The following is a 13,747-nucleotide window of genomic DNA, read 5'->3' on the forward strand; positions in this document are numbered from 1 at the left end:
CACATTTTCCTTCTAAATTAACTTTAAAATTAACTTTTAAATTAAGTTCAATCTCATATCGGTTTGCTTTGTAAGAAGTAGAATACATGTACGTTTGCCTTATTTTTAGCATGTTATATTCATTAAAATGTTTTAGTTTATTCAGCAAATACATTTAGCATTTCTTTCACAAGAAAGACAGTGAAGGAACAATTAATAACAGGACCCCAGTAATACCTGGGGGGTTTCTACATCTGCATTTTTTGCAAAAATAGAATAGCCTTCTAAGAAGCAGTCAGTGGCATTTGTGCAGCTGGACAGCTTTGCAGCAGATGTAACAGTAACTCTGATGCCAGGCTGTGCCCCAGAACCTGTAAGCATGACAAGCTCTGGCTTCTTCCCTCCTCTGAAAAGGTACAACATTGAAGAGGCAGTCGTTTCCCCTAGATCTGTAACCAAGCACATCTGGGTGAAAGGGGAAGACATCTCCTCACAGAGAGGAGAATAAAGGTGGTGACCATCAGGGTGACAGGCAGCATGGACTGTTGCCACCTGTGCTGCAGGCAGCTTCAGTGCCTGGATGGTGGGACAGCTGGTCCTGCACTCAGTACGAGTCTCAGGCAGTGGTCTGGCCGCGCCTCCCTTGGGCTGCTTCTTCCTCCACCGTCCTCCACTTTTGCTTTGTGTCTGCGTCAAGTCAGTAACGTTGGTCTGCAGCTCCCATCCCTCCTGATGGGCACTGCACTGAGGCCTTAGTGGGAATTACCTGATGCCCTCATCACCCAGTGTACAAACACCTGCTGACAAGAAGCGTCCCTGAGTGGAACCCTTCTGCTGGGACACCGCACCTTCCGTGTCCTGAGTGGGCCGCACCCTCGTGGTGCTCAACTGGGTGACTTCACGCTGTCCTCAGCGCTGTCCTCGGTGCTCTCTCTCCAGTCAGCTCTCCTGCTTAGGCACCTTTTTGGGACACAGTCCTTGCCAGTTATTCCCTGTTTAATGTCCTCATGTGTCTTCACTTGCCCTGGGAGACTGTCGTCTTGAGAGAGCAAGCCATATGGGACCCTGAGGCCTGGCCTCAGTTTCCCTCCCCCCCACTGCCCCACGGGGCCACACCTCATCAGTGGCATGGACCTTTTAGTCAGTGAGCCCTCAGCCGGATGCTCCCGTGCTGGCCACTCCTGTCCTCCCTGCTCTGTCCTCCCTGCAAACTCCTCCCTCAGGACCCTGCTTGAAGTTACATCCTGCACAGTCATCCCTGGCCTTCCCTCGGCAGAATCTGTCACTCCCTCAAGGTGTCCCTGCAGTATTTGGCTCATGCCCCTGCTACGTTGCAGAACTCTGTTGTCCTATCCTGTCCAGAGCTCCAAAGCCCCCAGGCCCTGTGGCTGCTGAGCACTTGAACCATGGACAGTCCAGGTGAGGATGTGTGGGGAGAGATGCCTCCTGCCTGTGGCTGAGCCCTGCCTGAAGGAGCTGATGAGGAAAAGCTCCTAAGCACAACAGTGCTGCTCACCTGGGCATCTAGTTGGCAGAGTCCTATCCCAGTGTTCGCACCCCCACTTTCCTGGGTCTTAAGTTCAGATTATCAGGTGCTCCTATTGCAAAAAAAAAAAAATGGTGATTCTTGTGGCCCTTAGTTGACCCCGCACCTGGGATATGCTTATATTTGGTGTGGGGCAGAGAACTGAGTGTTCTTGAACCACTTCCACCCAACCAGAGGGAGGTGGGGACATCAGGTACACCTCATTCCCTGATGTCGCAGCCGAGTACCTGGAGCCACCAGGACTCCCTCTGAGCCCACAAAGGAGTGTCTTCTCACCACCCTGATTATACTGGTCTAGTTATGCTTTGGAGTTAAAGCCAGGCTGCTATTGCAGGGCTGCTGCAATCCTTGCAAGCACAGTTGTTCTTTGCTTGCACTTGCTCTCGCTCTCACTCTTGCTCGCTCTCTCTCTCTCTCTCTCTCTGACTTCAGTTTAACTTTTTAAACTTCAGTAACAAGTGTTCCTCAAAATAGATGGTCTTCCTGGTTGTAGGTACAGCCAGCAGGGTTGAGTTCTGCTGCCTTCCAGCATGGTTTTCCTGGGGCCTGTAAAAGTCCTGCAAATTTGCTCTGACACTCTGTTGACATGGAGGTCCTGTTTGTTGTTATAAATAAGGACCAGTGTCTCTAGGACACACCTTACTGTGTATAACTGAATGGCAGATTTTGTCCCTTACTTCTTAAAAACTAAATGGCAAAGGAGCTGGCCATGTAAAAGCCCTGTGTGTGTTTACCAAAAAGTACTTGAATTTTGTTTGGGTTTTGTGTTCTGGTGCATACGAAGTGAATTTTGGTAGGAGTATGTGCATTCAGAGAATATGTCATCACACTTTTTTCTTTATTTGAGTGCCACTTGGCTCTTATTTGATTAAGGTAATTTCAGTGACATATTTTGAAGCAATTCACCTTGAAAGGCAGAGGCACCACCCAGGTGCAGAAACCTTCCTTGGGTTATGCAACGCCCAGCGTGGGTGGAACCGCACTCACACTTTACCTCTTCCTGAACCACAGCCCTGCTCTCATTGCGTGATAGAAGCTGAGGTGCCTGACAAGTGGAAGGAGGAAAAGGAACATTCTGCCTTCCTTTTCTCTGTAATGCCAAAGCTGGCGTCATGCGTTACTGAGGGCCTCTGTCAGCACTGGGGCCGGCCAATGGCGCAGCTGATGGGGTAGCTGCACTCGCTAGTCCTCTGGGAAAGCCCAGGTTGTTTTTCTGGCTTAGTGTTAGAGGCAGCTGTGATGTTTGCCTCGATCTGTAACATACAAAGATCTGATCATATGCTGTCTTTGCTTACATTCTATTATTGTCTGACTTATGTTCTAAATTCTCTACAATTCCCTTCCATTTGTCTTAAGAAACTCTAAACCTTTTTTTTTTTTTGGAAATCACTACTTAATGATTTTGAGGATGAAACCCCAGACAGTTGGTAATAGTGGATGGTTTTCGTTTTCTGTAGTTGAGTGGCTTTCTAATTCTTTTGATGGCACACAAAAAGAAATTAACCTTAGATCACAACTTAGTACACACATTTATATATGCATGTAACTGAGATGAGTTCCTCAAAATAGCACATACCTGTGTTTTATGTGAGGCACTGATATTTTCTGTTCTATATTATGCTTAACTTTAAAAAATACTTCCTGTGTACCATTTGTGGGATTGTAACTCACAACTTAAAAAATATTACCTTGATACATAGCTCCAGAAGTACACATGGGTCATTTTACCAAGAATCACCCGTTCTTTTGCTCTGTTACCCCGGCTGGAGTGTGGTGGCACAATCATAGCTCCTTGCACCCTCAACCCCCTGGGCTCCCAGCTGCAGGTCTTTAGGACCCCAGCGTGACCTGTGGGTAGCCCTTACTTCCTTTAATACTTTTCTTTCTGCACAGTCAGATGCTCTCCCTTTGAGCTTCCATGTGAAGTTCACTGTGCACCCAGCCCTGCTACCACCACCTCTGTCTTGAAAGGAATAGGGTGGGGTGGTCATTGGTGTATAGTAAGATTCGAGTCACATCCTTCAAGTACATTTCTACCCTAAAGATAAGAGTCCCTGTGGTTTTTTTGTTTGTTTTTGTTGTTGTTGTTTGAATGGATGTGTTCTTTGAGAAATTGAGTCTTGAGTATTTTGTGAGGACATCTAAGCCTGGCGTCCACGTCAGTGCTGACAGCTTTGACCTAGTGTGCACTCCCATCTGGCGAAATGCCCACAGGCTATAATCTCTTTCACTGGAGCGATTATAATAGCCCCCGGGCTTCAGGTCCCGGTGGCATCCACCCTTGGTGGCAGCATACCCCTCTGCATGAACAGGGTGCCCACTTGTCCCCTCCTTCTTACTTAGTAGTGATTTTTAAAGGGGAGGGTGGCAGTCCTGAATGTAGTTCATCAGTATTTACCGCCCAAGCTCTAAAGGACAAAGTGTTTTATTTGTGTATTTATTTAACTTTTCCAATATCGGAATATGAATTTTTGTTTCACCTGATAGGACACGTTTCAGGGGCTCCATTCTACATTGTCATTTCACAGGAAAAATATTTAATGGCTCATTAGAAGGGAACATCTATTATTTTGTTACTGAAAGGCACATTTTCAACCTTGAGAATTGGATGGCAGGTAATGGCATGGAAATTGACAGCATTTTACCACTTAAAAATAACCACAAGAAATACCAATGTTCACCGAATTGAGTTGAAGTTAATTTGGTTTTGTAGGCTATTGTAGTTAACTTGATGCTTGATGGAAATAATTTTGTATTGGAAATCATTAAAAATTGATTTGATTAATGCTTTTATAATGTTGGTATGAGGTGTTGCACTGTGGTGGTGATGACCTAAGGGTGCTGTGATGGCCTCAAACGTTGTCCCTCCGGGGCCCACAGGCAGGATCCCGCACACTAGCACACCTCCCAGTTCCTCTTACCATCAATCAAAGGTGTTCCTTCAACATGCCTGCTCCTCCCTGTGGCATAAAGGCACCAGGAGGTTCTCTGATCCCCTGTTAGATCTCCTCTGCAGGGTTGAAGACATTTTTTGTTTGTTTGTTTGTTTGTTTGTTTTTGAGATGGAGTCTTGCCCTGTCTCCCAGGCTGGAGTGCAAGTGACGTGATCTCAACTCACTGCAACCTCCGCCTCCTGGGTTCAAGCGATTCTCCTGCCTCAACCTCCCAAGTAGCTGGGACTACAGGCATGAGCCATCAAGCCCAGCTAATTTTGTATTTTTAGTAGAGATGGGATTTTGCCATATTGGCCAGGGTGATCTCGAACTCCTGACCTCAAGTGATCTGCCCGCCTCAGCCTTCCAAAGTGCTTAGATTACAGGCGTGAGCCACCGTGCCTGGCCATTTTTGTTTTTAATCGGTGTAGTGTCCCTAACCTAAATATTTTACATGGCCTGAACTTTCTGTAGTTTTAGCAACAATGGGATGCTTTGAAACCTAGATCTCTCAACCAACTACATCTTCCATTGACTGGTGAAACACTAGTTTAAGCCAATTAATTTTGACCATGTGCATTTTTGTGCTTGATCCCTATTTTATTTCAAAAATAATTTCCATCTCTATTCATGTAAACTAATAAGAGCCTTCTGTTTCCTTTAATGGCAAATTGTCTCATCTTTTACTGTTTTAAAACATTTTTTAACATAATGAGAAAATGTGATAAAAGGTATAAGTGCAGTTTCCTGGCTTTGCAGTACCTCAGGGAATTCGGTAAACTGTATTCCATTTGAGGAAAGGAACGGTTGGAGTAGGAGGTAGTGTAAAGATAACATAGCAAATAAGCATTTTACCAGAACCCTCTGAAGTCTCATCAGACTGTGCCATCATCAGAATCCCTCCCTTCTCATCTACACCGTTTAAAGCCAGCATCCAGTCAGAAGCCCAGAGCTGGTACCACCTTGCTTTCCTGCCAGTTGCTGACGTATGACACACAGTGTCAGTTAAGGGCACAGGCTGATGGGCACCTTGGCCACATACCTCTCTGGTTTCCTATCTGTAAAATGAGCACAATCATTGTACCTGCCTCTGAAGGTTGTTGCGAGAACTAGACGCAGCCTTGGCACAGAGCCCACAGAGAGTGAGCACTGTGTAAAGACTGGCTGCCAGCCATTAGTACTGGGTGCCTGTCTTTTGGTGTCTGGGCAAAGCTTTAACCTGTTTTATCAGTTTAGAACTCAGATGTCTTCCTGGCAAAACAACACGGGCATGTAGATATTTTGTGAAGTTTTGTTGAAGCGCACTTAGGTTAATGATTCATGGGCAGCCTTTCAAAGCTATCAGGCTGTGAAACAGCTTTGAATAAGATTGTCTTGTCCTTCTGCTGATTGTCTTTTCCTTCCCACGTTAGCAGCCATAACAGGAGGAGGAGAGGTGGCAAGTGGCCACACTACTCTGCTCACATTAAGCAGACAATTTATGGTCAATATTCAGTGAATTTCTTTTTTTTATAGTACAGCTAACTGATATTTATATTAGCTTTAAAATTATAGCAAAATCAGGCCAGGCATGGTGACTCACGCCTGTAATCCTAGCACTTTGGGAGGTCGAGGAGCGCAGATCGTTGGAGGTCAGATGTTCGAGACCAGCCTGGCCAACGTGGTGAAACCCCATCTCTGCTAAAAATACAAAAATTAGCTGGGCGTGGTGGTGTGTGCCTGTAGTCCCAATTACTCAGTAGGCTGAGGCAGGAGAATCTCTTGAACCCAGGAGGCGGAGGTTGCAGTGAGCTGAGATTGCACAACTGCACTCCAGCCTGGGCGACAGAGCAAGAGACTCTGTCTCAAAAAAAAAAAAAAAAAAAAAAAATAGTGAAATCAGCCAAATAGAGAACTAACAGGCACACTGCCTAACTCCTTGTGTAACTGTCATTGGTGTGAGTCACTGGGGCAGCGTGATTAGGTCTGTGAGCTGGATAGCAAGGCTGTCATTATTCTCAAGGCCTTCTGCTGACTGCTGCTCTTGGTAAGACATACGGAATCTATGGGCACCTCCTCTTACCGCTTTATGCTAGATGAGGCGTCTCCACGTTGAGTTGTAGCAGATACAGCTAAGAAAGTAAAAGAAATGAAAATCTCATCAAAAGGATTGGGGCTAGTCTCATTCTTCATGTATACCCAAACCGTGGTAACTTTGATTTTTTTATTATCCAGTATGGATTGTTTAGAGGAGACAGATGGCTTTCCAGTTCATCAAATTTTTTCAATTATCTAAAAGGAATTCCTACGCTTGGAGCAAGTCATTTCAATAAATCTCATTCATATTTACCTGCTGCTTCCTTTTAAATGGAAGAAGAGAATGTTTTTCAAGTACACTTGAAAAATAACACATGTGAATTAGAAACTTTCTCTGTAAACTAGCAGAGTAGAAATAAGAGGCCAGGATTCAGCACCAGGTAGGCTGGATTCCTTCTTGGGTGGCTCAAGCTAGCTATGGGGCTGGTCTCATCATATCTAAAGAACTGCCCAGCTTTTACGCATTTTGAATGTGGTGGAACCAGCTGCATATTTTTATATGAGAGCGGCAAATAGTCATTGTGTTCCAGTTTGCTTCTCGGGTCATCTAAACATCAGAGGCCATGCCACAAGCACCGTAACTGAGGGATATAGTGTGACTGTGGTCTATCGGACACCCTGTGGTCCAGGCCAGTGACCTCTGGAGCTGAATCATGACTTCCCAGATGACTCCCAGAGCCTGAGAGGGGACTGGTGCATGTCTCCAAATGATTTTCACCTGGGCCTCTTTGAAGTTGGGAGAGATACGTGCAGTATGGTAGATGTGGAGAGGGAGAGGCATGGTGTGTCCAAAAATTAGCAGGACCTGATCCATATACGTGGATTCTGAAGCAGTGCACTTACTAGATTAAAAAAAAACAATGTACTTACTGGATTTAAAAAGTGTGTATTTTTTTGTGAGATGCAGTTTGTAAGATGCATTGATAACTAGGCCATATACTTTTTCCATTGGCTCTCAGCTCTCAAGAAGCTCTTTAGTTTTTAGCATTGGATCAGTAAACACTTATTAAAATGTTCCCAGCATTTGTTTGCCATCTTCTCTTTCAGCTGGGCCCAGCTGTGCCCTCAAACCCTGCCTGTCTCTTCCCTGACTGATCATGTTCTCCCAGCTTCTGCAGAGGCTTCCATAGCATTGTGCTTGGTAGCAGACACCAGACAGAATCTCAGCCAGCTCAGTCCAGGCGCACGGGCTCCTGGTCTCCCGGGGTGTGGTTACTCGTGTCTCCTCGGGGCCTTCCGCCCTCCACATTCCAGTGCCAGGCCCTGGACCTTTGTCTCTATTCATGATAAAACATTTTTAGGAAATGCTGACGCTCAGTGAAGAAATGGAAACACTAACTCTTTGTTCTCTTCCTAACAGACACGAGACGACTTCCTGGGCCAGGTGGACGTGCCCCTTAGTCACCTTCCGGTAAGGACAGTCTCATGTTTGATGCTTCGTGCTGGGGGCCGGGGTTTCTAATTGTTTGTAGTCAGCATATTTTCAGAGTGGCATTTCTTCACCACGGTGGAGAAGGCTGAAATGAAGCATGTGTGCTGTGGCCTTAGTCCTTTCTGGAAAGTGGTCCTTTCAAGGGGATGGAGGAGAAGCTGGCTGTAAGAGTAGTCAAGGGTGCCTGAGTCGTGCGCTTGCGTTCCCATCCACCAGCTCCCTCTCTTTTCTGCACTTCAGCTGCTCCACCTTTGTGTATCACATCTTACAAAACAGACACCTCCTTCACTCAGGCCTCGTTTCTTGTCACTTACTGTCTCTGCTTCCTAATGCATCCTCCGGGTCCCATCAGATGTTTGCACTCTTTGTCTGGAACCGCACATGCCATTTCTCTTGGATACCTCTACACAAACTATAATAGCATTTCCCAGATTTTGGTGTCTGGCTTTCTCAGTCAGCATGGTGACAAAAGAAGAGCCTGTTCATTCTGAGTGAACTTGTCAGCTGGGAACACCCACCCTCGCTGGAACACGCACTGAGTTAGCATGTGTGGCGCTGCCATTTCTCTCTGCTCAAAGTAGCGGAGCAGATGAGGCTGTTGACTAGTGACGGGCATTAGGGCTGACACCCGAAACAGGAGGCAGGGCAGACAGAATGTGTAGGTAGGACCTGGAGGCCTTGAGAAAGGTGGATCCCCATCTCCTATTCCAGCTTCAGTTTTCCGGCTTGTCCCAGCCTTCCTCCTGGCCTTCTTCCCTGGGCAGCACGACGACGTGATAGAAGTAGCAGCTGAGAGAGGAAAGGCGAATGTTTCTGCCTTACAAGGGCATTGTGTTATTTTTTAAAATGCTTTGTGTGAGCAAGTAGCATAAATAGTCTATAAAGTAAAGTGACTTAACCCCCTAGCATAAGCTTCCTGCTGTGTGGAAATTATGGCTGTTTCCATATGTTAAATACCAAGGAAGCTTTGAAGATGTGTTGTGAAGGAAGGTGATAGCAAGTAATTTACTCTTACTCACTCAGGGGAGCTGTTAAGGAAGAAAGTCGCAAGGTTCCAAAGGACTGGAAGTGAAAGTGATATTCTTAAAATATCTTGTTTGTTTCTTTATAAAACTCTGAAGCTCCAGGGTGCCACGGGAGGGGCCTGCCCGGGGCTTCTGCGTGAGACCTACTCCATGAGCCATCGGAAACCTGACTGCTCTTCTCAGGTCACATTGGGAGGATGTGACTATTTCACCTTTTGTGAGCAAAGACCTCGCATCCTTCTACGTTGGGAGGTCTTCTGTGTATGTTCTTCAGACTGAAGCTGCGGTCTTCTCACACTTTTAGACGGTGTTGGTTGATGGGCCAGCTCTTTTATGGATGTCTCCAGCCACCCTTTCCCTAATGTAAAAACCACATCTTGGCCAAGGGAAATTATTTTCTGAGAGGCAAATATTCTAATATTTGGTAAGAGGCAAAAGTGACATGTTTAAAAACCTTGCTCTAACAAGCTCTTTTTTGAGTGAGTGAGCAGCACCTGGTCTTGAAAGGTTGAGTAGGGCTCCCAGAAAATAGAAAAAGTTTCCTCCTCCGAGGCCAAGTCAGTACAAAGAATGGTTTAGCTTTGGATTCTGAGTGGAAGCAGGGTCAGTGAGCCTTCAAAGAAGGAAGTGGTGCGGAGGCACAGGGCAGGAATAGAAGCCAGCCGATTGCAGAGGGTAGCGCCGTGAATGCCCAGAGAGGACCGAGTGCCCCTAGTTACTCGTGTGCCCAGAGGGTAACTTGCAGTGGCGTGCTTCACCTCCATACTTCAAACTGACTAGCTGTTCGCAGCCAACTACAGTCGGAGAGATGGACCACAAAGAAAACAAAAGGAGAGGCGTGAAGGTATATTCTTTATTCATGTGGCGGTAGAACCCAAGTTGTGTGTTCTGAATGCACGCGGTTTTTGAATCCAGGATTTCAGGTGCTTTCGTGTGTATGTTTGCTCATGTGTATAGGATGCTCATGGGGAAATTACAGTGGCATTCTATTTGTGTGATAGCACACAGGTGTGAGTGTGGAGAGGGCGGGAGCATATGAGTGTATTTTGTGGATTGAATTATGGATGCTGTGTTCTTGATTAGTATATGACCATTGTCAAGGTGGATTATTTACAGTCTGTAGATTCAAAATTTGTCACAACCACCAAGCTTTAGATAAAAGGAAATAGACCAGGCACAGTGGCTCATGCCTGTAACCCCAGCACTTTTGGAGGCCGAGGCAGGAGGATCACTTGAGTCCAGGAGTTAAAGACCAGTCTTGGTAACATGGCAAGACCCTGTCTCTATAGAGAAACTTAAAGATTAACCCAGCATGGTGGCACATGCCTGTTGCCCCAACTGTTTAGAAGGCTGAGGTGGGAGGATCGCTTGAGCTTGGGAGGTCATTACTACGCTGAGCCATGGTTGTACCACTGTGCTCCAGCCTTGGAGACAGAGCAAGCTCTCCTTTTGCTTTTACATTGAGAGACCAAGAGCAAACTTAGCTGTAACTGTACCATCGTTGACTTTTCAACTGCCGTTTTCACATTTGTCTGTTAAATTCAGTGCATCGTTGTCTAAAAGTTCATATGATATTTGATAACTTGAATCTATTAATTATTTAGCGATAAAGAGAACTCCGAGATCTGTATTAACAGAGTGAGATTTCTGGCAGGTGTCTGCCTGTTGCACCTTCCTCTTGACTTGTCAGCTCTGTCTCCCCTTCCCCTGGGGCCCTCAGTAACCCACCTTTGCCTAGCCACAAAATCTCTTCGTCCCTGGGAAAGGCAGTGGGGCAGAGAGAGCTATTTTAAAACATTAAGTTTTCCTAAATCCCAGTCATGTGCCACTTAAGACAACCGTGGCTCACTCTGGAATTTAAATTTTCCTAGATGAGGCATTTTCAGGGTGGTGGTATTATTTGATGCCCTGCCTGTACTTGGAGGTAGCTCAGCTGACCAACATCCTTTTACCCCTTTTGTGTTTATGGCTGATGGCTGGTAGCAGGTAGCAGGCTGATGGTTCCCTCTCATGAGTGCAGAATTCAAAATCATGGAGTTTGGAGGGACTTCAGAGACACTGATTCACTCCCAGTATTTTCCAGGTGAAAAAGCCTGGGCCCAGAGAGGGAGGGGACTTGCCCAGCAATAAGCAGGTCATTGGTGGTGCTGGATCTGACCCTGGGTGTCCAGCATCATTGTGAGCCTGTGGTGTGGTCAAGGGTGTGGGCATGGGGTGGATTCGCCCAAGGCTTAGGTGCTTGCAGTGGTTGCATACAGGTTTCGAGTCTAGGGACCCAGCAGGGCCCTCTCCTTCCATTTGCCTGCAGAATCCTTTATCTCACTCTATTCCATAGTGAATGCACCTAGGCTGAAAGCAACTACTCTCTTTCAAGATGAAAGTACTGAGTATCCAGATTTTCTTCTGAATGCTTTTACCCTGGAACAGGGGCAGCATTGTGGCTATCGTGGCTAATAGCACTGTTTGCAGCAGTGTGTTTAAGATGGCTTTCCACCAGGAGCACCCTCAAAGCCATCCTGGGAGTCTCCACTCAGCTCTGCTCCAGGGAACCGGATCAGATTGGAACCTGGATGAATGCCAAGAAGAATCTTGTAGTTATCTATAAGATCATCTTCTAATTCAGGCTAGAGAATTTCAATGAACGTGAGCTTTGATTTTAATGCCCTACCTGTTACTGCTTGGCATTGAGTTGGCAGTACTGACAAATGATATGAACGTGTAGAATTGGCCAATGAACATGGCTAGTGTTTGTTGAGTGTGCCAGGTGCCCTTGAGAACTTTATAGAAACCAACTCAGTTGATTGGTTTGATCCTCACAACAGCCCTGTAAGTTATGGTTACTGCCCCATTTTATAGATGAGGACACCGAGGCCAAGAGAGATAAGGAACTTGCCCTTAGCCACTTGGCTCTGTAAGTAACAAAGCCAGGATGCAAACCTAGGAGATCTGCCTTTTGACCTGTGTAGTATCAGTCATTTAAGCTGCATAGGGTATGGACAGGTTCAGAGTCCCTCTAAGCTCCGTGGTTTTCCCTCTTCACTCTCTTGCATGTTCTCTGCTGCTCCTAGATTGCTCATGCCCACTGGTGATCCTGTAGGCTTTGTCATACTGTTTGATTTCCTATGTTTAAACTGTCCTTTCTCCCAGTTCTCTACCTCTCAAAGCCTTCCCATCACCCTGTATTGTATTGAACTCCATATCCAAAACCATTTTGATTTCCAAGTCAGAGTCCGTCTGTTCCCTGTACCCCAAGTCTCACAGAATGTGACCTCTCGATGTCAGTGAATTTGTTCTGCCTTAGCTTCTAGTGGATTGTTGACATGATGGCTCTTCCCTTGTCATTGTAACCATAAGGGCTGCTATACCATGTTGTATCCACATGTCGTTGACATAATATTGCTCTCAAATTATTTGTTGGTTGGCAGGGCATGGTGGCTTATACCTGTAATCCCAGCACTTTGGGAGGCCAAGGCAGGAGGATGTCTTGAGCTCAGGAGTTTGAGACCAGCCTGGGCAACATAGGAAGACCCCCATGTCTATAAAAAATAAAAATATTAGCCAGGCATAGTGGCACACACCTGTAGTCCCAGCTACTTGGGAGGCTGAGGTGGGAGGATCACTTGAGCCCAGGAAGTTGAGGCTGCAGTGAGCTATGATTGTGCCCCTATACTCCAGCCTGGACAGCAGAAGACCCTGTCTCTAAATTAAATAAATAAATGTTGGTTTAATAAATGAAAAAAGGAAGGAAAACCAGCAATAGTTTTCTTAATAAATTTTCCATTTATTTCCTTATATATATTTACAAACCTTTTGGTAGAAAATATTTTCAAAATGTATGTTTATTACTGCCTCATAAGAACAGTCTAGAAAATATAATTTACTTCATTCAATGAGAGTGAATTTTGAGAGCCTCCATAGTTTACTACAGATCAGATGAATTGAGTGCTTACGTGAGTACCTACTTGGTGCCAGGCAGTGTTCTTGGCACCAATGATCCAATGGTGAGCAAATTCAAGTCTCTGTTCTCATGGGCTTACATTTTGGAAGTGATGGATAATAAACTAATATGTCAACAATTGAACAGGTACTTTCAGAAAGTGATATGAGGAAGATACAGCAGGACGATAGGATGGGGGGTGATAAGGGTGGCTGATGGTGGGAACTGTAAAGGATGAGACCTGGGATCTCACACTTGGATGGCAAAGTGGAAACAGCCATGCCATCCAGAGTCAGCTGTCCAGCAGAGGGACCTGCCTGTGCATGGGCCCTACCGCAGTACATATAATCTGCATCCATGGCAGATGAGGACAGGATGGTTGGGAGTACAAGGAAGGAAGAGAGAGACTGGTTCCCAATGAGGTTAAAGTTGATTCAAGGCCAGATTATAGTTGGTCTTCTAAGTCATAGGAAAGAATTTTCAGTTTATTATGAGAGGAGTAGGAACCCATTGAGAGTTTAAAGCAGAGAATGACATAAACAGATAACATTTCAAATAGCAGCGCATACGTACATACACGTGTGTGCATGCACGCGCACACAAACCTGATACAGTAAATCACTGGACTGTGGTTTATCTCTTGCTATAAAAGTATTTGAAATTGTGTTTAATTGAAGGGTCTAGGTATTTGAGGTTTTACTGCATATATAGTATTTAAAGATTAATGAAATAGTCACTTATTTATCCAATTTCCTGCTTTGGTAGGAACTTCGCAACGAACTTCACACAATCAAATGAACACTGATTTCTTTAAAAATG

General features: G+C 45.5%; 1 protein-coding gene across 17 annotated transcripts in view; it reads left to right on the top strand.

Annotated features, from left to right (window-relative positions):
• NEDD4L (NEDD4 like E3 ubiquitin protein ligase) overlaps window positions 1–13,747 on the top strand; it is a 359,195-nt gene that overhangs the window by 266,073 nt on the left and 79,375 nt on the right. For all 17 annotated transcript variants that reach the window (XM_004059469.5, XM_019014017.4, XM_055368219.2 and 14 more), the window contains one exon: window positions 7,895–7,945. In XM_004059469.5, coding sequence (XP_004059517.3) covers window positions 7,895–7,945 — 51 coding nt within the window. The remainder of the gene's footprint in view (window positions 1–7,894; window positions 7,946–13,747) is intronic.

The sequence above is a fragment of the Gorilla gorilla genome, chromosome 17, assembly GCF_029281585.2.
Source record: "Gorilla gorilla gorilla isolate KB3781 chromosome 17, NHGRI_mGorGor1-v2.1_pri, whole genome shotgun sequence".
Classification (NCBI taxonomy): Eukaryota; Metazoa; Chordata; class Mammalia; order Primates; family Hominidae; genus Gorilla; species Gorilla gorilla.